Source organism: Aquarana catesbeiana, linkage group LG06, assembly GCF_042186555.1.
Source record: "Aquarana catesbeiana isolate 2022-GZ linkage group LG06, ASM4218655v1, whole genome shotgun sequence".
NCBI classification, from domain to species: Eukaryota; Metazoa; Chordata; class Amphibia; order Anura; family Ranidae; genus Aquarana; species Aquarana catesbeiana.
In genome coordinates, this window is record NC_133329.1 from 342417678 (window position 1) to 342441725 (window position 24048).

At 47.9% G+C, this 24048-nt stretch overlaps 1 protein-coding gene across 2 annotated transcripts in view; it reads right to left on the reverse strand.

Moving 5' to 3' along the window:
* The window catches only part of SSB (small RNA binding exonuclease protection factor La), a 30914-nt gene that overhangs the window by 726 nt on the left and 6140 nt on the right, over positions 1–24048 (reverse strand). Inside the window, exons 2-11 of one of the 2 annotated variants that reach the window (XM_073633945.1) lie at positions 13458–13531; positions 12330–12433; positions 12078–12252; positions 8397–8504; positions 8204–8304; positions 7984–8055; positions 5617–5659; positions 3170–3310; positions 2228–2414; positions 280–402 (exon numbers count right to left, since the gene is read on the reverse strand). In XM_073633945.1, the coding sequence (XP_073490046.1) occupies positions 280–402; positions 2228–2414; positions 3170–3310; positions 5617–5659; positions 7984–8055; positions 8204–8304; positions 8397–8504; positions 12078–12252; positions 12330–12433; positions 13458–13523 (1120 nt within the window). In that variant the 5' untranslated portion in view covers positions 13524–13531. Of the gene's footprint in view, positions 1–279; positions 403–2227; positions 2415–3169; positions 3311–5604; positions 5660–7983; positions 8056–8203; positions 8305–8396; positions 8505–12077; positions 12253–12329; positions 12434–13457; positions 13532–24048 lie in introns of both variants that reach the window. The other variant, XM_073633944.1, reaches the window with a different exon arrangement.

The window sequence follows — 24048 nt, forward strand, 5'->3', positions numbered from 1 at the left end:
TTAGTGCAGCAACAGCACAGGATGTGGTAACCCCATCTACAGACTCCTACTTGGGTTACTAAAAAGTTAGTTGCATTTAAGTTAGAGGCCTCCTGCAGTTGCCCTTTTAGTTTGCATTCATTGCCGATCTTCCAGTGACAGAAACCAAGTGTAAAGAGGGCCAACAACACCCATTTACCCCAAATCTATATAAGAGTTTATATTAAACCGTGTAAAGCGGCTCCTGTGGGGCACTTGTTGAATAAAAGCTGCACAAAAAAAAAAAAAAAAAAAAAATACCTTCTGTGTCCTCTTCATCACTGCTTTCAAACTTCTTTTTCTTTCCTTGGAACTGGATTTTCTTCCTGGATGAACCGTCATTTCCTTTACCCCCTCTTCCTTTGCCTTTAAATTTCCTACCACCTGTATTTAAAAAGGAAACAACTTAAATGTTAAAGTGAATTTGTTTTGAAAGCCTTCATTTCACACAAAGCTCATTGAAGTTTAAATATACACCATCTAATCCTACTCCTGTAAATTAAATGAGTGAGGTGGGGGCAGATTTTTTTTTGTTTTTTGCAAGCCTCATTATGCAAAGTTTACTATAAGGGGCCTGTAAACATATGCTTTAAAAAAGAAAAGCAATTAAGAGCCACTTTAACACATAAGCTCCTAAATGATTGCTAGCTAGTCTACATTTGAGGTCAGAAACCATCTACCCTGTCCATTTTTGCTGCATTGGTCATCAGATCTTTTGAGGCTGTCCACTGCACACCCAGCTAGTAGTTTCAGGTGGCTTGGAAGCACTGTAATTCCCAAAAGTCAACTTTTAATTCTAGGGAATAAACTGAACTTTATTGTACGACAGCAAGTCAGTGAATCACAAAAGATATGGATTTTATTTATAAAGCATAAGGCTCCATGCACACTGGACGTTAAAATAACGTTATAAAAACGGCAGTAGCTTTGCACTAAGTCGTTTAATGTTTTTGCAATAGCGTTTATCGTTTTTCCACGTTAGCTTTTTTTTTTTTTTTTTTAATATTTTTTTTTTCCTTCAATGGATCAAAAACGTTAAAACGTTGGTGAGCCACGTTTGAGGTCAGAAAAACTCCTGAATGTGATTTTATGGCATTCAGAAATCAGCCCATAAACTCCACTGCTGATAAAAGTTCAAAAACATCCATGTGTACATGGACACATAGGATAACAGAGTGGAGTTTATGGGTCGTTAAAAAAAAAAAGCCCAAACTCCAAAAAAAACGGCCGTTTGAGCTCAGTGTGCATGGAGCGTTAAAATGTCCATGAAAACATGTACACATCAGTGTTTGCCATTAACCACTTGAAGACCAGGCCTTTTCTGGCACTTTAACAAGTTTAAATCTGTATTTTTTTTCTAGAAAATTACTTAGAACCCCCCCAAACATATACATATACACACACACACATATATTATATATAATATATATATATAGGCTATCGTTGCATTTTTTTTTATGTCACACAGTATTTGTGCAGCAGTTTTTAAAATGCAACTTTATGGGGGGGGGGGGGGGAGAAAAACAAACCACACACACTAAAGACCAAATACCCCAATTTTTCGTACGATATGAAAGATGTTACGCCGAATAGATACCATACATGCAACGCTTTAAAATAGTGCACGCTTGTGCAACAAACTATGATACTTAATCTCCATAGGCGCTTTAAACACCTTTACAGGTTACCTGTTTAGAGTTAGAGGTCTAGCGCTAGAATTATTGCTTTCGCGCCAACGTTCGCAGCAATACCTCACGTTGTGCTAACAGTTTTCATATGTGGGTGCAACTTACACATGTTAGCTTCTGCACACGAGGGGAGAGGAGTGTACATATACACCCCCTCAGAAAAGGGCTGAGAAGAGTTCTATACATCTCCCTCAGAGGAATATCAGGGTATTAAGTGTGTTTATAGGAGCCCGACATTGCACCCACAAGATACTGATTGCAGGTGCAATGCTTTGCAGGCTCCTATGAAAATATTAATTCTACTTTCTTTATTCAATATATGTGCATTTATTTTTTTTCCCCTTCACAAAAGGGAACTTGACTATAAAAATACAAGGAGCCAAGAAATTCAGAAATCCCTGTTAACTGACCAGCTGTGTACTCAAATGCTGTTGGGTCCAAATATCAACCAATTTAAAAAACAATTAAACTAGTCATAGGCTAGTCATGTCCACATTGCACTACTAAAATAATGTACCAACCTTTGCCTTTCCACTTATTATAGCTTTCTTGTTGGTCTTCCATGATTTTCTTCAGTGCAGCCTTCTCTACATCACCCTCTAGAAGCTCCCAAGTTACATCCTTTTCTTTCAACTGCAAGTTGTTTTTATTTGCCGCCTTGGCTTTCTCCAAGGCTTCCTTGGCATTACTCTTAAACAGGATAATTCCCTAAAAAAGGAAACCAGGACAATTTAGCAAAAGAAATCATCTCATCACTGGCCACCTAACCATTTCATACAGCAGTTAAGTGAAGATCATAATTTAATTCTTACAGGGTTTAAATTTCTACCTGCCTAGAAAGTTTTAAACCAAGTTCATAGTGAGCTATGAATAAGCGCCACGATGGGGCGTGAAATGTTAGCCATCTCTCCTGTTCCTCCTGTACATGAGGTGACTGCATTTGGATTTTATTTCTTCATATCAATAAAGATGCCTTCTATGGTGTGCGGCCGTCCAGGATTTTTTCTTTCCTCAAAATTTTTAAACCAAGTTAACGCAAAATGTTTAGCAGCATGGGTGGAGGCCAGTGGGCTGAACTACACAGACTTTAAAAATTGCAAGAGTAGGAAGTGCAAAATCACTAAAGCAGCATTATAGGCAGGCCATAGACCGTGCACATTGCTTTCCTGTAACCACAGGTTGTCCCCACCAGGAGAAGACAGTGATTGCTAGCGGCTATAGCAGTCCCTAGTGATAATTGAAAGTAAAATCAGGCAGGTTGGTTGTACCCAAGTTGATACATTCAGCCTGCCCATACAGTTTGAAAATCTGGTGAACTGGCCAAGATTCAAACTGTCTATGGCTAGCCTTGGTCAGTCTTATTGCTTTGATAAGAGTATCACTTAAGATAAATCATTGCCTTCATTAAAAGGAATAGTCAAAGAGGCCAATATTCCAGAAGTTCTACTAGGCATTATACGCACCTCCTTAGCACCCCTACTGAAGTCAATCCACTTGATTTCACCATGAGCTTGAAATAAGGCATGGATATCTTCTCTGGAAGTCATATTGTCCAAGGTTCCTGAGAATTTTAAGAGGCAGCCAGTCTGTTCTTCCAAGGTTTTCTGTACATAAAAAGCCATTTAATATTTTACATTATATTTTTTCACTACATTTAAAAAGGTAAACACTCATACAAAACTTTTTTTTTTTTTGGATCCAGGACTGAATTAAGGCCATTCACATGGTACCCCATTGCAGTGAGAAGAGCAGTTTACCTTTTCTACTAGAGCTGAGTGCAACCCTGCCTACCTGGCAAAACTCAGCTGCTGCTTATCCACTCACTTTATATGGGCTACTCTTCACAAGGCTGAGTGCCAGTGTGAATGAGCCCCTAAGCTGACAATACCAGATATACAAATCACTCTGAAATAACAGCACCTGTTTTATGCCAGCCTCAGCCATCAAAACAGACATGAACAAGGCTGACAACTAAGGCCCCTTCCACACATATGGACAGGACCATTCGTCCGTTTTTCATCCATCTGTTGATGGATGAAAAAACAGACCTCAAATGCATTCCTATGTGAAAACAGACAACAGGTGATTTTTTTTTTTTTTTTTTTTTTTTTACGGGAGAGGATGAAAACAGGAAGTTGATGGATGAAAGCCCTATTTTTCCATCTTTAAAAAAACGGAACAGATGAAAAATGGATTTTAGACACATCCGCTTACATCCATTTTTAAAACCCCCCCCCCCCTCCACACACACACTGTATATTAGCTGGTTGCTAAGGGGGCTGGGAAGCTGGCCGCCTCATTCTTAACAGAGTCCTCAGCAGACAGCTGAATGGGGAAAAAAGAAAAAAAAAAAAAAAAAAAAAAAAAAACACAAAAACACGAGACGGTTTTTGACAAGTCCTTTATTTTAAATAGCTTTAAGCCATCTTTTCCCTGAGCAGTCTTCTTCCTCACCAAAAAGAAAAAGACGCTCCTCTCCTGAGGCTGTCTGACATCTTATATAGCCATGGGGCTTGGCCATCCGTTGATGTCACCCAGAGAGCCTGCCCCTTGTGATGTCATCAGATGGCCACGCCCCATGACTGTCAGCCAGCAGGGGACAACACAAAAGAGAAAGATAGCCTCAGGAGAAGCGCGTGTCTTGTTTTCAGCGGGTAACTGGCGGCAAGGAAGACGACAGCAGCTCGGGGAGAAGACGGCTCCAAGCTATTTTTTAATAAAGGACTTGTCAAAAACAGGCTCTTGTTTTTTATGCATTTCACTGCTTTTGGGGGTGAATAGGTAGGGGTATGATGTACCCAATACCCTTCACATAGGGGGGGGGGGGGGGGGGGGGGGGGGGGGCGGGATCCCTGGGCCCCCTTGTTAAAGTAGGTTTCCAGATTCTGATAAACCCCCTGCCGGCAGACCCCAACAACCACCAGCCAGGGTTGTTGGGAAGCGGAGGCCCTTGTCCTTAACATGGGGGCAAGGTGCTCTCGGTGGGGTGCTCGCTCGTCCCCCCCTTTTCCTGACCTGTCGGGCTGCATGCTCAGATAAGGATCTAGTATGGATTTCGGGGGACCCCACACTTTTTTTGGCGTGGGGAGGTCCACTCTGAATCCATACTAGACTCACAAGGGGCCTGGTATGGACCTTTCACCAGCAATCCCCCCCTGCTGACAGTTGACTCGTCAGTTAAGGACCCCTCCTCAGCAACCAGCTATATAGCTGCAGTTCAGTTACTTTATGGATAAAATGAACGCTCTGCATGTGTGAAAGTTTCCTGAACTACATTTAGGGCCCCAACATTTAAAATCACCCTTAAGATTATCTTGTGTCGCACCTAGATAAGGCCAGCACCACACAAGTCCCAGTGTATTTTAAAGACAAGAGACTAAACATCGCTTAAAGCAGTACTAAACCTGTCGTTAAGTTTCCCAAAACCATACCATTCACAGAATGTCTTGAATGATTACTGTCACAGTTACTTGTCAAACCATCAAAATGGCCGATTAAATGTGCAATACCATGGAAATTGAGCAGACCAAGATGGCAGCTTCCTTGACTGCAAAGAATTGGAGGATTTAATTACACTTTGGGTAGAATTCTAGTCAACAGTCCACTTATGAAAATGCACCTGGTCATCCCAAGACACAAACCTCTAGAATCTAGAAGGGGGGGGGGTAGGTAGACCCAAATGAGCCTCTACAGAGATATTCAAGTTTTAATGCAAAAGAGAAAAAAAAAAAAAAAAAGGTGGTGCATGCACTACTTTTGGTACGGTGCAGTTTCAGCCCATTCATTTTGAAATATCACTGCACAGAACTGCATGCGAATTGCACAGCATTCCTGTGCTATTCACATGCACTTCCTTGTGTAAATGGGCTCCTGTAGCACAAGCACTAAGGGGGCTTACGTTTATGCCTACCATTTCAGCATCTTCAGCTTGTTTCTGGGCATCTGCCTTCTCCCTGGAGACAAAATAAATAAATTGTAATCTGTGTTCTAGAAAGGAGAAATGGATTATGAATACACATTCCTTTGAGTGGACATAAGCTGGTTGGAAAAATACAGAAGCATTGGCAAGTAATTGTTGGCTTTAAAGCAGATCCCAGAGAGATCAGGTTCCCAATCAATATTCAATATATTCCTGCGAACCCCCTCCAAAAAAAATAATAAAAAAAAAAAAAAAAAAAAAAAAAAAAAACACCTTTCCAGTTACCAATGCATTGTGAAAGCCAAGTTTTTTTTTTTTTTTACATAAAAAAGGCACACACATTTACACAGTATTAAATGGTTGTGTTAAAGAATTCTTCATACCAAGATAAATATTTAGGCCATAGTTACTGGATGGCAGTTATGCTGATTCACTGACCCAGAACAAGTATGCACATCAGATGTTCTGAGGCCACTGGCTGCATATTCTCTACACATATCTTACCCTTCCCATATAAGAGGACGAAGATGACTGAAAACCCCCGTTTCTGATCTGGATTCTGCCATGATTCCCTTGAGTGCTGAATGCACTGACCAGTCCAGATCCCTTCTGACTAGCTGCTCTGTGTGGCAGATCAAGATTCTTAACTGTAACCAGCTGCAAACAGCATATGACTCAATCCTCCCCCCTCGCTTGGTATAATTAGATTTTAATATTCCCTTTCACTGCTAGAGGACTACCATCAGCAATGATGCAGCAGAATAGAGGTGCACTTCTAAGATCTGGTTCATTCAGGGGTTTTGCCCTTTAATGTTCACTCTGTAGTGCCCACAATAAAAGAGTGTGGGAACAAATGTTAACTGTTTAAAAGGCAGTTCTTCTCATTTCCTGTTGTGAATCTGGGTCAGAAAGTGAAGAACACAAGCTCATGGCTTTAGATATACTTTTAAAGTAGTTGTAAACCACCGATTGTTGACTTTACCTATAGTTAAGCCTAGAATAAGGCTTACCAATAGGTAGTGGAAATATCTACTAAAGGTGCGCCGTTTATGAGAGATTTACCTTGAAGTGCGCTGATCTAATTTGTGCATGCACTGTGAAGAAACAGACCTCTGTGCCGTTTCTTCACTTGCAAGTGCCGTGACCGATAGCTCCTGCTCGCACGCCGATTGAACACAGCGGAAGCCAATCAGCAGCCATCAGCCACCCAGCAGAGACATTCTGTGAGGGAGGAAAATGGAGATTGTGTTTCTTCTAAGCAGAAACATGGATCTATTGTCCTCCAGTGTCAGCATTACCCTCACAGTTAGAAAGCACTCCCTAGGAGCACACTTAACCCTTTGATCGCCCCTGATGTTGACCCCTTCCTTGCCAGTGTCATTTATACAGTGACAGTGCATTTTTTCATCACTGTATTGGCATCACTGGTCCCCAAAATGTGTCACTTAGCGTCAGATTTGTCAGCCGCAATCCCACTAAAAATCACTGATCAACGCCATTACTAGTGGGAGGAAAAAAAAAAAAAGTCCATAAAAATATCCCATAGTTCGTAGATGCTATAAACTTTTGCGCAAACCAATATAATGTATGCTTATTGGGACTTTACCAAAAATATGTGGCAGAATACATATTGGCCCAAATTGATGAAGAAATAAGATTTTTTACTTTTTTTATTGGGTATGTTTCATAGCAGAAAGTAAAAAAAAAAATTCACAATTGTTGTTTTTTTTGTTTAGAGTGCAAAAAATAAAAGCCACAAAAGCAAAATTCCACCAAAAGAAAGCTCTATTTGTGTGTGTGTGTGTGGGGGGGGGGGGGGGGGGATGTTGTGACATGTTTGGGTACAGGGTTGCACGACCGCGCAACTGTCAGTTAAAGCAACGCAGTGCCGTATTGCAAAAAATGGCCTGTCATACAGGGGGTAAAACCTTTTGGAGCTGAAGTGTGGTTAGACACATTCAATTGGCCCGAATATTAATTTATTCTGTCAATTAGAATGTGCGAACAAGTGCATTTATAAAGCTTTTTTCTGCCCAAACACTCCTCTGAAAGCCCAATTATTGCTTTTTTCTTTTTTGCCCTGCCTCTAAACACCTATGTGTGCATGGAGGGACATGGTTTATTAGTGTGTTCCCACTAGGGATTTCCCAGCATCTCCCCATCCCAATGACAGTGGACTAGACGAGTTAGGAAGTGGAGAGATCTCTTTAATGGGGATAAAAGCTCCAACCCTTCCCACACCAATCTCTGGCTGGAGTCAAATACAAATGTAATGATCTAAAAGTGAAATACAAAAAAAAAAAAAAAAAAAATTTCCGGTGTCCAGACTTTTTCACCAACATTACCACACATACGTACTGCTTGTGCTTCGCTTTTGACTCTGAATGCTTCTGCTTCCTTTCTTCATTCTTCTTTGCAAAATATTCTTCCCTATTAGAAAGTGAGGAGTCATTACACAATGAGACAATCACAGCTGAAGTCATGATAATCACCCAACACTTACTCAAAAACCAGATCAGAAAAGCATGTGTAATCTTGGACTAACAAGTTACCAATTACTACATTTTTAAAAACTTACTTGGATAATATGATCATATCAGAGTCTTTAAATTTAAGATCTCTATTCTCTAAGAATTTCTTGGCAGCATCTTCAGTTTCAAATACAATAAAGATTGAGCCCTATGTTGGGAAAGAAAACTGGGATAAATACACCAATAAGTTTTTAGCTACAGCAGTCTTAAAAAAAAAAAAAATTATATAAAAACCCAAACCTTGAAGGTCTTATCGAGTGCTCGCCTCATTTGGATGTTCTCAATGGGACCCTTGTTTTCCAACCATCCCTTAATTTCATCCAGGGATGTGTCCAGCTGAAAGCCTTTCTGTGAAAGTACATATTGCCTTATTAGAAATGCTTAATCATTGCTGCACATTGTAGATCCTACTGGGCAGTGTAACCAGATTACAATCTAGAAGTCCCACCAAGCCTTACCAGCCAAAGAGGGCACAATGAAATTTGTTCAACTAAACCTGGAAGTTTTAAAAAACAATTTTAAAAGGTGAGGGTTTTGACTGTCACAAGGTGGTGAAGAGCACAATATTGGAAAAGTTTAAGATCACTTGTGGACTTGTCACTCAATTTTTTTTCAGGGCACTTTGCACTGTTTGTCATTGACTAATGAGTTTTGTGCAAAAGAAAACCGTATTCAAATTTAGTTGATCCATTAATTTGGTTCACTTTTGCCTATGAAGTTTGCATCCACAGTGCAGACATTTGCTTTTGATTATTAGGTCTTCTCAATCTGTATTAAAGGCCAGCCATGGGGGAATCGGTCGATAGGCAGACCAACTATGCCCTGCACTTATGTCAAATTTAATATGGGAAACCTTCACTGAGAGAAACATGGAGGTTGCCATTCCTGAATTCAGTGTGAAGCAGTTAGCAGACTGCCTATCCTCACAACATATGCCTCAGTGCATTAACTGAAAACAAGCAAGATTTAGGACATTAAAAACACTAAAAAAGGATAGACACAGCGAAGCAACCATCATTTTCAGATTGTCAGAAATGGGGGTAACCCCAGGTTTTATTTAATAGAACCACAAGGACTTTACAGCAAGTACAAAGTACAATAAACCTTTGGGATCAAGGGAGTCTTTAACCTTCAGGTTATACTGTGGGCTGAAAAAAAAAACAAAAAAAAAAAAAAAAAAAAAAACCCTAAATGGATTCCAAGAAAAAGATTTTAAAGTATGTTAACCACTTCTCCTTAGGTGGACCTTCATATGATGTCCTGGCGTTTAAGTAGTTAAATCTGAATGATGCCTGCAGCTGTAGGCAGATATTTTTCTGCCGGCGATTCCCTACAATGTAAAAACAATCATAGCGGCTTTTCAGCCAGTTAACGTGGATGTAAACCCTCACGTGTACCCAGTGAAGTGAACAGCCTCAGATGATACACAGGGGATGAAAACAATCTCCCTACATAAGTTTTACATGTATATCTGCTGTCTTCCGCTTTATATATTCTTTAGAAAGTTCAGATTCTGTTAAGTTTTCTCTTCCTGTTCAGCACTGCGGTGAAGCCTGGGCATACAGCCAAGACAGCTGATTGGAGCAAAAGGCACACCAATTGTTAAATAGTTCCGCTCAGTGCTAATTTATAGCATCCCCCCCAACACAAAACTCAAAGACAGAACTTGTCAGAAGTTATCAGGCTGATAAACAGAAGAACAGAGCAGGAGACAGCTATGGGACATAGTGCTTTGGAGAGAGATAAGAAAACACTGCAGATATATGTGCCCAGCTCTAATTTCATGAATCCGGTTTACAGCCACTTTAATGGGTTCCCCACCCCCCCCCCCCCCCCCACCACCCCTCTTTTTTTTTTTTTTTTTTTTTTTTTTTTTAATAGGCAGCGAGCGAGCGTGCCGGAGAATGAATTGTTTTTTATTTTGGGGGGGGTAGATTCAGGCTTTCCAGCGTACAGCAAGATCTGGGGACTTCTAGACTCCAGATCTCTGTAAAGAAGACCTAGACATTCCTTGTAATGGGGGTGGGGGTGGGGAAGGAAGGTGGACAAAATAAAAAGATTTACAGCGCCCCCATCCTCGCGGAAGCGAACGCATATGTAAGTCGTGCCCGCATGTGTAAACAGCATTCAAACTACCCGTGAGGTATCTCCGCAAACATTAAAGCGAGAGCAATAATTCTAGCACAAGAGATCCTGAAACTCTAAAAATGTAACCTATAAGTTGGGGCCCATTCCACGAGTGTGCACAATTTTAAAGTGTGACTTGTTATTTACTCGTCGTAACATCTTTCGAGAAAAAATAAAAGCCAACTGTGGCTCTTTATTTTTAATTAACCTATTCCATACCGGGCCTATTCTGGCACTTCTCTCCTACATGTAAAAATCAGCCATTTTTTTGCTAGAAAATTACTCAGAACCCCCAAACATTATATATATTTTTTTAGCAGACACCCTAGGGAATAAAATGGCGGTCATTGCAACTCTTTTATCTCGCACAGTATTTGCGCAATAATTTTTTTAACGCTTTTTTTGGGAAAAAAAAAAAAAAAGCGTTTCACAAATTAAAAAAAACAAAACAGTAAAGTTAGCCCAATTTTTTGTATAATGTGAAAGATGATGTTATGCCGAGTAAATAGATAGCCAACACGTCACGCTTTAAAATTGTGCACACTGATGGAATGGCGCCAAACTTCAGTACTTAAAAATCTCCATAGGCGACGCTTTGAAAATTTTTTACAGATTACCAGTTTAGAGTTACAGAGGAGGTCTAGGGTTAGAATTGTTGCACACGCTCTAGCGCACGCGGCGATACCTCACATGTGTGGTTTGAATGGCGTTTACATATGTGGGCGGGACTTGCGTTCGCTTCTGAGCGCAAGCTATGGGGACAGGGGCGTTTTAAATTTTTTTTTATTTTACTTTTTTTCATTTTTACATTTTTATTTTTTTGATCACTTTTATTCCTATTACAAGGAATGTAAACATCTCTTGTAATAGGAATTTATTGTGACAGGTCCTCTTTATGGAGAGAAGCAGGGTCCAATAAGACCCCACATCTGGCTGGAAAGCAATGAGATCAAGAAAAAAAAAAAAAAAAAAAAAAAATGTAAAATCGATCTCATGCTGACAGCCGCAATCGCAGCTTTGTTTACCATTCAGGAACCCTCCGACGGTCATAGAGATGACCGGAAATCTCTATCGTCATCATTCGGCGCCGGCCGATTCTTTCTCCGGGCCCCTGATGACACGGGAGAGCCCGGAGAAGCACCGGATGGCGGCGGGAGGGGGGGGGGGGGGGGGGGGGGGGTGGCGGAGCCCAAAAAATCCTATTTTCTTATTCAAGGACATGGAAATTCTTTCAAGCGGATATCCATGTTTTACCATTAAACAGTTCATTTGGACCAAGATGATCTAACAAACTATTTACATCACCAACAGTTGTAGCAGCTGTATGCATTGTATAGGACTGTATGTAGCCTCAGCTACACCCAGTATAAAGTACTGTGTTCCTGCCATCAGAGAAAACTTTGAAGACCAAGAGGTGCTAGCAAAATTTAGATCATCTCTCTACACAGCAGAGCTAAAGATGGCTTATCCTGGGCTGGCTTTCAGTTTTAGGTTTGCCAGCGTCCATTCTCTTGTAGACAGCATTGTGACATGCAGGTTATAGACTTCCCGTGTCCCTTAATTGAAGTTCTGAGACACCATATCATTGGTCAACTGCACTACATTCTACCATACATCATATGAATGTTAATGCCAATATGCAAGTTTAAACTTTCCTCAACTTTGCATATAAACTATATGATGTAATGGAAAACACAATGTTGAATTTGGGGGACAAGTGACATTTATGGTTTCCAAAAACCTGAAATGTTATGCTTCTGTTTTACAACAGCTTTATGGCTCCTATCTACTTACAATGTAAACCGATCTATTCTTGATAGCGTTTTTGTACTCTTCTGTGACCTCTGGCAAAGGTTTGCTGGGATCTCTTCTAATTTTGGATTTTTCTTCATCAATTTCCAGCAGGCCTGTCTTAGATTTTTTAAGTGCCCCCAAAAATGATCCAAAATCAGTCGTCAATTTGCTTAACCTAGAAGGAATTAAGAAACATCAGACATTCCATACTACAAACGTACACCAACCCCAGACATCACCAGATAATTTTACCTGTTAAACTTGATCATAATTTCCAGAGGCACCCAGCCATCATCAAGGGAAATCTGTTCCTTTAGGAATTTGTCTCGTGGAAGGTTATGGTCACCAAAGTAGTACTGAAAAACCAAAACAACAAAGTTCAGTGTACAGGAGTGTACTGCATATGAAAAAACAAAGCTTTAACCCCCTGCCCTGCAAGATAGACATTGATTTCTTTACCTCTGTTCAGTGCTGGAGATGAAAAAAACATCCATAACCTCTGAGTACAGAGGAGCATGCAGTACAACCATGTAACAGGGCAATCAGCACTGTGAGCCACAACACTGGCAACTTGGAACTTTTAATCCTAGGCGATGGATGCATTTGGGTGGGGCAGTTGTTGGAGAGAAGAGGCAAAAGGATAGATGTGGATATATAACCCCCTCTAAAATGTTTCACTATAGTAAATAACAAAAAGAATAAAATAGGGTCCATCAGGTGTCCAGGTCACAGATTGTGAAGATGTGGACACTTCATATTGGGTGGTCGTTGGGTTGGAGAGGACAATGTCATCAGAGCCGGCAGGAGACTAGTGGTCTTGGGCTCCTTCACAGCACTGGTTCAGTGGTTCCCACACCGGAATTGGCTGTAGTAAGTGACCTGGCCTGAGGACTGGGTGAGTACATCTGACTTCACCACTTAAGGGGTGATAAAGGACTACTAAAAAAAGACTGGGAAGAGGTGTGGAGGAAGGCAGGCTTAAAAATGTGTTTTAAACTGAACGCACCAAAGGGTACACAGATACAAGCGACTCCTCACATCAGTTACAAACCTTAAAAAGCAACCTGGCATTGTGAGCTTGGGTGCAATAGCCGCCATCCCCATCCAAGGTACACAGAACTTGGCATGACATTTCAAAAATGTAGCCAGCCCAACACTTATACTGCATTTGTTCAGTACCCAGCCAATAGAAAATCAATAACCGTACCATCAGACAATACTATCATTTCTACAGGGACGGACCCAGGTGCTGAGTGCAGGACAAAGCACTTAAACGGCAAACTGTCCTCATCCGAGGTCTGTATACCAAGTCTCCACTACAAAACACTATGCTTACTAGCAAATTTCTCAGGATACCGTTTTAATAGACCATAAACTTACCTCAACCTGCTGAGAGATCTTTGTGTCCAGATCAGACACTTGTTCTTTATCACCGTTTTCTGCCATTTCAAATCCTAAAAAAAGTAAACAGCAGACACATATAAATCACCCAGCATTACACCAATGTTCCATAAACAGCCATCAATGCAAAAGCTTGATGTTTGTAGATGTATGTATAGTTTGGTTATCTGCTCCCTGGCAGTTGTTATAAGAGACTGAATTGTGATGACAGGGGAAAAGTACAATGTTATGTCATGCAGATTCATTTCAGTATAGTAGACGGGCCACAAAAGTTCTTTGAAAACCCAAAGCCATCATTCGCACCAAGCACCCCAGAAGGGCCATATCAGAGATATAAGCATACAGTCATGGCCAAAAATATTGGCACCCCTGCATTTGTTAGATAATGCACCACTTCACCCAGAAAATTGTTGCAATTACAAAGGTTGAAGGCATCTCATGTTTAATTTATTTCTAATGGTCTGACAAAGTGGAGGAAAAATCAAATATGACACATTCCACGCAAAACTCCAAAAATGCACTGGACATAAGTGGTACCCTCAATTTAATATTTGGGAGAAAAAAAGGGGGGGCCTGCTGCCTGTTCCCCATATCCTCTTACACCCCCTTCTGTTCCTTGTAGTTGTGCACAGAAATATAAATTCTGGACCAAAACCAAAAAATCAGGATGCACTTGGCCGAAAGACAGTAAAAAAGAAAAAAGTCAATTTAGTGTAGCTGGCATTTTGGCACCGAAATCAATGGCATTATCACCACCTTCTCCCAGCAAAACGCTGTTAACCCTATCTTCAGCTGATATACCAGTGCATCCCTAGTTCCTTGTGTCCTTTACACTTTTTGAATCAACTTTATTGCCCTTGTGATAGCACGAGTAGTGACAGGCAGGGCTGTAACTAGAAAGGGGGCAGCTGCCCCGGGCATGGCATTGAGGGGAGTCTCAGCTGTTATTGATCCTTCTGCAGCAGCTGAAAAGCTGCTTCTCATCCTACCCCTCACTAGCATACTGCTGCTGCAGGAGGAAAATACAGGGATCGTGTGTACCTGTAAAAGCTGACCCAGCTGCCCCTTTTTCAGCTGCTGCAGGAGGAAAATACAGGTGATCCACACCTCCTGGTGCCCGGTGCCAGAATAAGTTGCCTGACATGGGTGCGCTCTTCTCATGTCTTCCCTTCCAAATCACCCACTAGCACATGACCCTCCTACCCCCCCCCCCCCCCTTCAAATCAAAGCCATAGAGGGGGACGTTGTGGCAACTGGGACTCTGGGCACCCCACAAGAGTTGTAAGGCAATTGTCGCTGGAGCCCCCACTAGCACATCCCTGCCAGAAAACTACTCAAACATCCAGTGCCCTACTGACACTGTCCACTGCCCCACTGACACAAACCTCTGCCCTGGGCCATGCACAAATTTTACAAGTTGGCATACAGTATGGCAATTGTCTCCCTGTAGTAGTTTCATTTTTCTCAAGAGTGGGTAAAGAGGCCAGTAAATAGCAGCCCTTTCCTCAATTGTGTTTTCTAGGCTTCAGTTTGTGAATGAACAGGAAGCCGCTCAGTACAGAACACTTCCCATTCATTCACTGTCCAGAGTGACAGAGTGACAGAAAAAGGGACTGGGGAATCTGTCCTTAATCCCTATCTGTTTCAAATCAGACATCAGAGGCCTGCTTTTACCGCAAGTTACGAGACTCGCTGCCAGTTTTAGACCATAGAGACGGTCAGGGATGTTCCAGTCAGCAGGAGGAACCACTGGTGGTACAGGAGAGCCCAGTAAGGTGGCAGGCGGGGGGGTTGGGTAGTTGAGCCCCTTCTGCCGCCTGTAAAAGCAAATCAAGCAGCTAATTACCACTAGGATTGCGTTTACAAAATAATGATGCAGTCATCATCCTGGTATAACCACCTAAACCCCGCCACAAACTTCTACTCCATGGAGGCTGAAGTGGTCCAAAACAATAAAAAAAAGTCCAATTCAGGTCAACTGGGACAGAGCCGCTGCTACCAATCTGACATCCATGTGGGTGCACAGCCCTGATCACACACTGCCCTATGATCGGGGCTGCTATGATTGGGTGCAGCACTTCCCCGCATGGAACACCTGTGCATTCTCCTGGAGATCACGGCCTTCCTATGGATGTACATTACAGGGACATGTGTGTACAAAGGCCAAGCACTCATCCATACAGGTGAGATGGAACATTGTGAAGAGCGATCTGTGTGCACATATATGACATTAGGACCTGCGGCTGTGGTCATACAACTGCTGCATCCCCATAGAGCAGAGATATGCAATTAGTGGACCTCCAGCTGTTGCAAACTACAAGTCCCATCATGCCTCTGCCTCTGGGTGTCATGCTTGTGGCTGTCAGATTCTTGCTATGCATCATGGGACTTGTAGTTCTGCAACAGCTGGAGGTCCACTAATTGCATATCCCTGCCATAGAGTAATATGGGCCCCTCTTCCTCTATACACATACTCCTCATGCCCTCCTCCTTCGTACTCCTCATGTCCCCCTCCTCTGTACTCCTCATGCCCTCCTCCTCCTTCGTACTCCTCATGCCCTCCTCCGTACTCCTCATGTCCCCCTCCTCTGTACTCCTCATGCCCTCCTCCTCCTTCGTACTCCTCATGCCCTCCTCCTCCTTCGTACTCCTCATGCCCTCCTCCTCCTCCGTACTCCTCATGCCCTCCTCCTCCTCCGTACTCCTCATGCCCTCCTCCTCCTCCGTACTCCTCATGCCCTCCTCTGTACTCCTCATGCCCTCCTCCTCCATACTCCTCATGCCCTCCTCCATACTCCTCATCCTCCTCTGTACTTCTCATGCCCTCCTCCTCCTTCGTACTCATGCCCTTCTCCTCCTCCGTACTCCTCATGCCCTCCTCCTCCTGCCCACCTCCTCCTCCGTACTACTCATGCCCTCCTCCTCCTTTGTACTCCTCATCCTCACGCCCTCCCCCTCCTCCGTACTCCTCATGCCCTCCTCCTCCTCCGTACTCCTCATGCCCGCCTCTTCCATACTCATCCTCCTCTGTACTCCTCATGCCCTCCTCCTTCGTACTCCTCATGCCCTCCTCCTCCTTCGTACTCCTCATGCCATCCTCCTCCTTCGTACTCCTCATGCCAGCCGCCCTACTCATGCCGCCCCTCATCCTCCCTACTCCTCATGCCGCCCTCATCCTCATGCCCTCATCCCCTCCTCTGTACTCCTCATGCCTTCCTCCTCATGCCCTCCTCCATACTCCTCCTCCGTACTCCTCATGCCCTCCTCCTCCTCATTACTCCTCATGCCCTCCTCCTCAGTATGCCTCCTCCGTACTCATCATGCCTCCTCCTCCTCCCCTCCGTACTCATGCCCCTCTCCTCCCCCTCCGTACTCATGCCCTCCTCCTCCCCCTCCGTACTCATGCCCTCCTCCTCCCCCTCCGTACTCATGCCCTCCTTCTCCTCCCTGTACTCCTCATCCCCTCCGTACTCATGCCCTCCTCCGTACTCCTCATGCCCTCCCCCTCCTCCTTCGTACTCCTCATGCCCTCCTCCTTACTCCTCATGCCCTCCTCCTCCTCCCTACTCCTCATGCCCTCCTCCTTCGTACTCCTCATGCCCTCCTCCTTCGTACTCCTCATGCCCTCCTCCTCCGTACTCCTCATGCCCTCCTCCTCCGTACTCCTCATGCCCTCCTCCTCCGTACTCCTCATGCCCTCCTCCTCCTCCTCCTCTGTACTCCTCATGCCCTCCTCCTCCTCCTCTGTACTCCTCATGCCCTCCTCCTCCTCCTCCTCCTCTGTACTCCTCATGCCCTCCTCCTCCTCCTCCTCTGTACTCCTCATGCCCTCCTCCTCCTCCTCCTCTGTACTCCTCATGCCCTCCTCCTCCTCCTCCTCTGTACTCCTCATGCCCTCCTCCTCCTCCTCTGTACTCCTCATGCCCTCCTCCTCCTCCTCTGTACTCCTCATGCCCTCCTCCTCCTCCTCTGTACTCCTCATGCCCTCCTCCTCCTCCTCTGTACTCCTCATGCCCTCCTCCTCCTCCTCTGTACTCCTCATGCCCTCCTCCTCCTCCTCCTCTGTACTCCTCATGCCCTCCTCCTCCTCCTCTGTACTCCTCATGCCCTCCTCCTCCTCCTCCTCTGTACTCCTCATGCCCTCCTCCTCCTCCTCCTCTGTACTCCTCATGCCCTCCTCCTCATGCCCTCCTCCTCTGTACTCCTCATGCTCTCCTCCTCCTCCTCCTCATGCCCCCCTCCTCCCTCCTCCGTACTCCTCATGCCCTCCTCCTCTGTACTCCTCATGCCCTCCTCCTCTGTACTCCTCATGCCCTCCTCCTCTGTACTCCTCATGCCCTCCTCCTCTGTACTCCTCATGCCCTCCTCCTCTGTACTCCTCATGCCCTCCTCCTCTGTACTCCTCATGCCCTCCTCCTCCTCCTCTGTACTCCTCATGCCCTCCTCCTCCTCCTCTGTACTCCTCATGCCCTCCTCCTCCTCTGTACTCCTCATGCCCTCCTCTCCTCCTCTGTACTCCTCATGCCCTCCTCCTCCTCCTCATGCCCTCCTCCTCCTCTGTACTCCTCATGCCCTCGCACTCCTCATGCCCTCCTCTGTACTCCTCATGCCCTCCTCCTCCTCCTCCTCTGTACTCCTCATGCCCTCCTCCTCCTCCTCCTCTGTACTCCTCATGCCCTCCTCCTCCTCCTCCTCTGTACTCCTCATGCCCTCCTCCTCCTCCTCTGTACTCCTCATGCCCTCCTCCTCCTCTGTACTCCTCATGCCCTCCTCCTCCTCCTCCGTACTCCTCATGCCCTCCTCCTCCTCCTCTGTACTCCTCATGCCCTCCTCCTCCTCCTCTGTACTCCTCATGCCCTCCTCCTCCTCCTCTGTACTCCTCATGCCCTCCTCCTCCTCCTCTGTACTCCCCATCCTCCGTACTCCTCATGCCCTCCTCCGTACTCCTCATGCCCTCCTCCTCTGTACTCCTCATGCCCTCCTCCTCTGTACTCCTCATGCCCTCCTCCTCTGTACTCCTCATGCCCTCCTCCTCCTTACTCCTCATGCCTCCTCCTCCTCCTTACTCCTCATGCCCTCCTCCTCCTCCTTACTCCTCATGCCCTCCTCCTCCTCTGTACTCCTCATGCCCTCCTCCTCCTCTGTACTCCTCATGCCCTCCTCCTCCTCTTTACTCCTCATGCTCTCCTCCTCCTCTGTACTCCTCATGCTCTCCTCCTCCTCTGTACTCCTCATGCCCTCCTCCTCCTTCGTACTCCTCATGCCCTCCTCCTCCTCATGCCCTCCTCCGTACTCCTCATGCCCTCCTTCGTACTCCTCATGCCCCCCTCCTCCTCCGTACTCCTCATGCCTCCTCCGTACTCCTCATGCCCTCCTCCGTACTCCTCATGCCTCCTCCTCCTCCGTACTCCTCATGCCCTCCTTCTCCTCCCCTGTACTCCTCATCCCTCCGTACTCCATGCCCTCCTCCGTACTCCTCATGCCCTCCCCCTCCTCCTTCGTACTCCTCATGCCCTCCTCCTTACTCCTCATGCCCTCCTCCTCCTCCCTACTCTCATGCCCTCCTCCTTCGTACTCCTCATGCCTCCTCCTCCGTACTCCTCATGCCTCCTCCTCCGTACTCCTCATGCCATCCTCCTCGTACTCCTCATGCCCTCCTCTCCTCCTCTGTACTCCTCATGCCCTCCTCCTCCTCCTCCTCTGTACTCCTCATGCCCTCCTCCTCCTCCTCCTCCTCTGTACTCCTCATGCCCTCCTCCTCCTCCTCTGTACTCCTCATGCCCTCCTCCTCCTCCTCCTCCTCCTCTGTACTCCTCATGCCCTCCTCCTCCTCTGTACTCCTCATGCCCTCCTCCTCCTCCTCTGTACTCCTCATGCCCTCCTCCTCCTCTGTACTCCTCATGCCCTCCTCCTCCTCCTCCGTACTCCTCATGCCCTCCTCCTCCTCCTCCTCTGTACTCCTCATGCCCTCCTCCTCATCCTCTGTACTCCTCATGCCCTCCTCCTCCTCCTCTGTACTCCTCATGCCCTCCTCCTCCTCCTCCTCTGTACTCCTCATGCCCTCCTCCTCCTCCTCCTCTGTACTCCTCATGCCCTCCTCCTCCTCCTCCTCTGTACTCCTCATGCCCTCCTCCTCCTCCTCCTCTGTACTCCTCATGCCCTCCTCCTCCTCCTCTGTACTCCTCATGCCCTCCTCCTCCTCCTCTGTACTCCTCATGCCCTCCTCCTCTCCTCTGTACTCCTCATGCTCTCCTCCTCCTCCTCCTCATGCCCTCCTCCTCCTCCGTACTCCTCATGCCCTCCTCCTCTGTACTCCTCATGCCCTCCTCCTCTGTACTCCTCATGCCCTCCTCCTCTGTACTCCTCATGCCCTCCTCCTCCTCCTCTGTACTCCTCATGCCCTCCTCCTCCTCCTCTGTACTCCTCATGCCCTCCTCCTCCTCTGTACTCCTCTTGCCCTCCTCCTCTCTGTACTCCTCATGCCCTCCTCCTCTCTGTACTCCTCATGCCCTCCTCCTCTGTACTCCTCATGCTCTCCTCCTCCTCCTCCTCATGCCCTCCTCCTCCTCCGTACTCCTCATGCCTCCTCCTCTGTACTCCTCATGCCTCCTCCTCTGTACTCCTCATGCCCTCCTCCTCTGTACTCCTCATGCCCTCCTCCTCTGTACTCCTCATGCCCTCCTCCTCTGTACTCCTCATGCCCTCACTCCTCCTCCTGTACTCCTCATGCCCTCCTCCTCCTCCTCTGTACTCCTCATGCCTCCTCCTCCTCTGTACTCCTCATGCCCTCCTCCTCCTCCTCTGTACTCCTCATGCCCTCCTCCTCCTCTGTACTCCTCATGCCCTCCTCCTCCTCCTCCGTACTCCTCATGCCCTCCTCCTCCTCCTCTGTACTCCTCATGCCCTCCTCCTCCTCCTCTGTACTCCTCATGCCCTCCTCCTCCTCCTCTGTACTCCTCATGCCCTCCTCCTCCTCCTCTGTACTCCTCATCCTCCGTACTCCTCATGCCCTCCTCCGTACTCCTCATGCCCTCCCTCCTCTGTACTCCTCATGCCCTCCTCCTCTGTACTCCTCATGCCCTCCTCCTCTGTACTCCTCATGCCCTCCTCCTCCTCCTTACTCCTCATGCCCTCCTCCTCCTCCTTACTCCTCATGCCCTCCTCCTCCTCCTTACTCCTCATGCCCTCCTCCTCCTCTGTACTCCTCATGCCCTCCTCCTCCTCTTTACTCCTCATGCTCTCCTCCTCCTCTGTACTCCTCATGCTCTCCTCCTCCTCTGTACTCCTCATGCCCTCCTCCTCCTTCGTACTCCTCATGCCCTCCTCCTCCTCATGCCCTCCTCCGTACTCCTCATGCCCTCCTCCTTCGTACTCCTCATGCCCCCCTCCTCCTCCGTACTCCTCATGCCCTCCTCCGTACTCCTCATGCCCTCCTCGTACTCCCTCATGCCCTCCTCCGTACTCCTATGCCCTTCTCCTCCTCCGTACTCCTCATGCCACCTCCTCCTCCGTACTCCTCATGCCCTCCTCCTCCTCCGTACTCCTCATGCCCTCCTCCGTACTCCTCATGCCCTCCTCCTCCTCCGTACTCCTCATGCCCCGCATCCTCCTCCGTACGTCCTCATGCCCGCCTCCTCCTCCGTACTCCTCATGCCCGCCTCCTCCTCCGTACTCCTCATGCCCGCCTCCTCCTCCGCCTCCTCCTCCGTACTCCTCATGCCCTCCTCCTCCTCCGTACTCCTCATGCCTCCTCCTCCTCCGTACTCGCATGCCCTCGCCCTCCTCTGTACCCCTGCATCCTCCGTACTCCTCATCCTCCGTACTCCTCATGCCCTCCTCCTCCTCCTCATGCCCTCCCTCCTCCTCCTCCTCTGTACTCCTCATGCCCTCGCCCTCCTCATGCCCTCCTCCGTACTCCTCATGCCCTCCTCCGTACTCCTCATGCCCTCCTCCTCCTCATGCCCTCCCTCCTCATGCCCTCCTCCTCCTCATGCCCTCCTCCTCCTCATAGCCCTCTCTCCTCCTCATGCCCTCCTCCTCCTCCGTACTCCTCATGCCCTCCTTCTCCTCCCCTGTACTCCTCATCCCTCCGACTCATGCCCTCCTCCGTACTCCTCATGCCCTCCCCTCCTCTTCGTACTCCTCATGCCCTCCTCCTTATCCTCATGCCCTCCTCCTCCTCCCTACTCCTCATGCCCTCCTCCTCGTACTCCTCATGCCCTCCTCTCCGTACTCCTCATGCCCTCCTCCTCCGTACTCCTCATGCCCTCCTCCTCCGTACTCCTCATGCCCTCCTCCTCCTCCTCTGTACTCCTCATGCCCTCCTCCTCCTCCTCCTCCTCCTCTGTACTCCTCATGCCCTCCCCTCCTCCTCTGTACTCCTCATGCCCTCCTCCTCCTCCTCTGTACTCCTCATGCCTCCCCTCCTCCTCCTCCTCCTCCTCTGTACTCCTCATGCCCTCCTCCTCCTCTGTACTCCTCATGCCCTCCTCCTCCTCCTCTGTACTCCTCATGCCCTCCTCCTCCTCCTCTGTACTCCTCATGCCCTCCTCCTCCTCTGTACTCCTATGCCCTCCTCCTCCTCCTCCGTACTCCTCATGCCCTCCTCCTCTCTCCTCTGTACTCCTCATGCCCTCCTCCTCCTCCTCTGTACTCCTCATGCCTCCTCCTCCTCCTCTGTACTCCTCATGCCCTCCTCCTCCTCCTCCTCTGTACTCCTCATGCCCTCTCTCCTCCTCCTCCTCTCTGTACTCCTCATGCCCTCCTCCTCCTCCTCCTCCTCTGTACTCCTCATGCCCTCCTCCTCCTCCTCCTCTGTACTCTCATGCCCTCCTCCTCCTCCTCCTCCTCTGTACTCCTCATGCCCTCCTCCTCCTCCTCTGTACTCCTCATGCCCTCCTCCTCCTCCTCTGTACTCCTCATGCTCTCCTCCTCCTCCTCCTCATGCCCTCCTCCTCCTCCGTACTCCTCATGCCTCCTCCTCTGTACTCCTCATGCCCTCCTCCTCTGTACTCCTCATGCCTCCTCCTCTGTACTCCTCATGCCCTCCTCCTCCTCCTCTGTACTCCTCATGCCCTCCTCCTCCTCCTCTGTACTCCTCATGCCCTCCTACTCCTCTGTACTCCTCATGCCCTCTCTCCTCCTCTGTACTCCTCATGCCCTCCTCCTCCTCCTCCTCTGTACTCCTCATGCCCTCCTCCTCCTCCTCCTCTGTACTCCTCATGCCCTCCTCCTCCTCCTCCTCTGTACTCCTCATGCCCTCCTCCTCCTCCTCTGTACTCCTCATGCCCTCCTCCTCCTCCTCCTCTGTACTCCTCATGCCCTCCTCCTCCTCCTCCTCTGTACTCCTCATGCTCCTCCTCCTCCTCCTCTCTGTACCTCCTCATGCTCTCCTCCTCCTCCTCCTCATGCCCTCCTCCTCCTCCGTACTCCTCATGCCCCTCCTCCTCTGTACTCCTCATAGCCCTCCTCCTCTGTACTCCTCATGCCCTCCTCCTCTGTACTCCTCATGCCCTCCTCCTCCTCCTCTGTACTCCTCATTGCCCTCCTCCTCCTCCTCTGTACTCCTCATGCCCCCTCCTCCTCTCTCCTCTGTACTCCTCATGCTCTCTCTCCTCCTCTGTACTCCTCATGCCCTCCTCCTCCTCCTCCTCTGTACTCCTCATGCCTCCTCCTACCTCCTCCTCTGTACTCCTCATGCCCTCCTCCTCCTCCTCCTCTGTACTCCTCATGCTCCTCCTCCTCCTCCTCTGTACTCCTCATGCCTCTCCTCCTCCTCCTCTGTACTCCTCATGCCTCTCCTCTCCTCCTCTGTACTCCTCATGCCCTCCTCCTCCTCCTGTACTCCTCATGCCCTCCTCCTCTCTCGTCTAGCCCTCCATGCCTCCTCCTCTCGTACTCCTCATGCCCTCCTCCTCTGTACTCCTCATGCCCTCCTCCTCTGTACTCCTCATCCCTCCTCCTCTGTACTCCTCATGCCCTCCTCCTCCTCCCTCTGTACTCCTCATGCCCTCCTCCTCCTCCTCCTCTGTACTCCTCATGCCCTCCTCCTCCTCTGTACTCCTCATGCCCTCCCCTCCTCCTCTGTACTCCTCAGCCCCCTCCTCCTCCTCTGTACTCCTCATGCCTCCTCCTCTCCTCTCCTCTGTACTCCTCATGCCCTCCTCCTCCTCCCTCCTCCTCTGTACTCCTCATGCCTCCTCCTCCTCCTCCTCCTCCTCCTCTGTACTCCTCATGCCCTCCTCCTCCTCTGTACTCCTCATGCCCTCCTCCTCCTCCTCCTCGTTCTACCTCATGCCCTCCTCCTCCTCCTCTGTACTCCTCATGCCCTCCTCCTCCTCCTCTGTACTCCTCATGCTCTCCTCCTCCTCCTCATGCCCTCCTCCTCCTCCGTACTCCTCATGCCTCCTCTCTGTACTCCTCATGCCCTCCTCCTCTGTACTCATCATGCCCTCCTCCTACTGTACTCTCATGCCCTCCTCCTCCTCCTCTGTACTCCTCATGCCCTCCTCCTCCTCCTCGTACTCCTCATGCCCTCCTCCTCTCTGTACTCCTCATGCCCTCCTCCTCC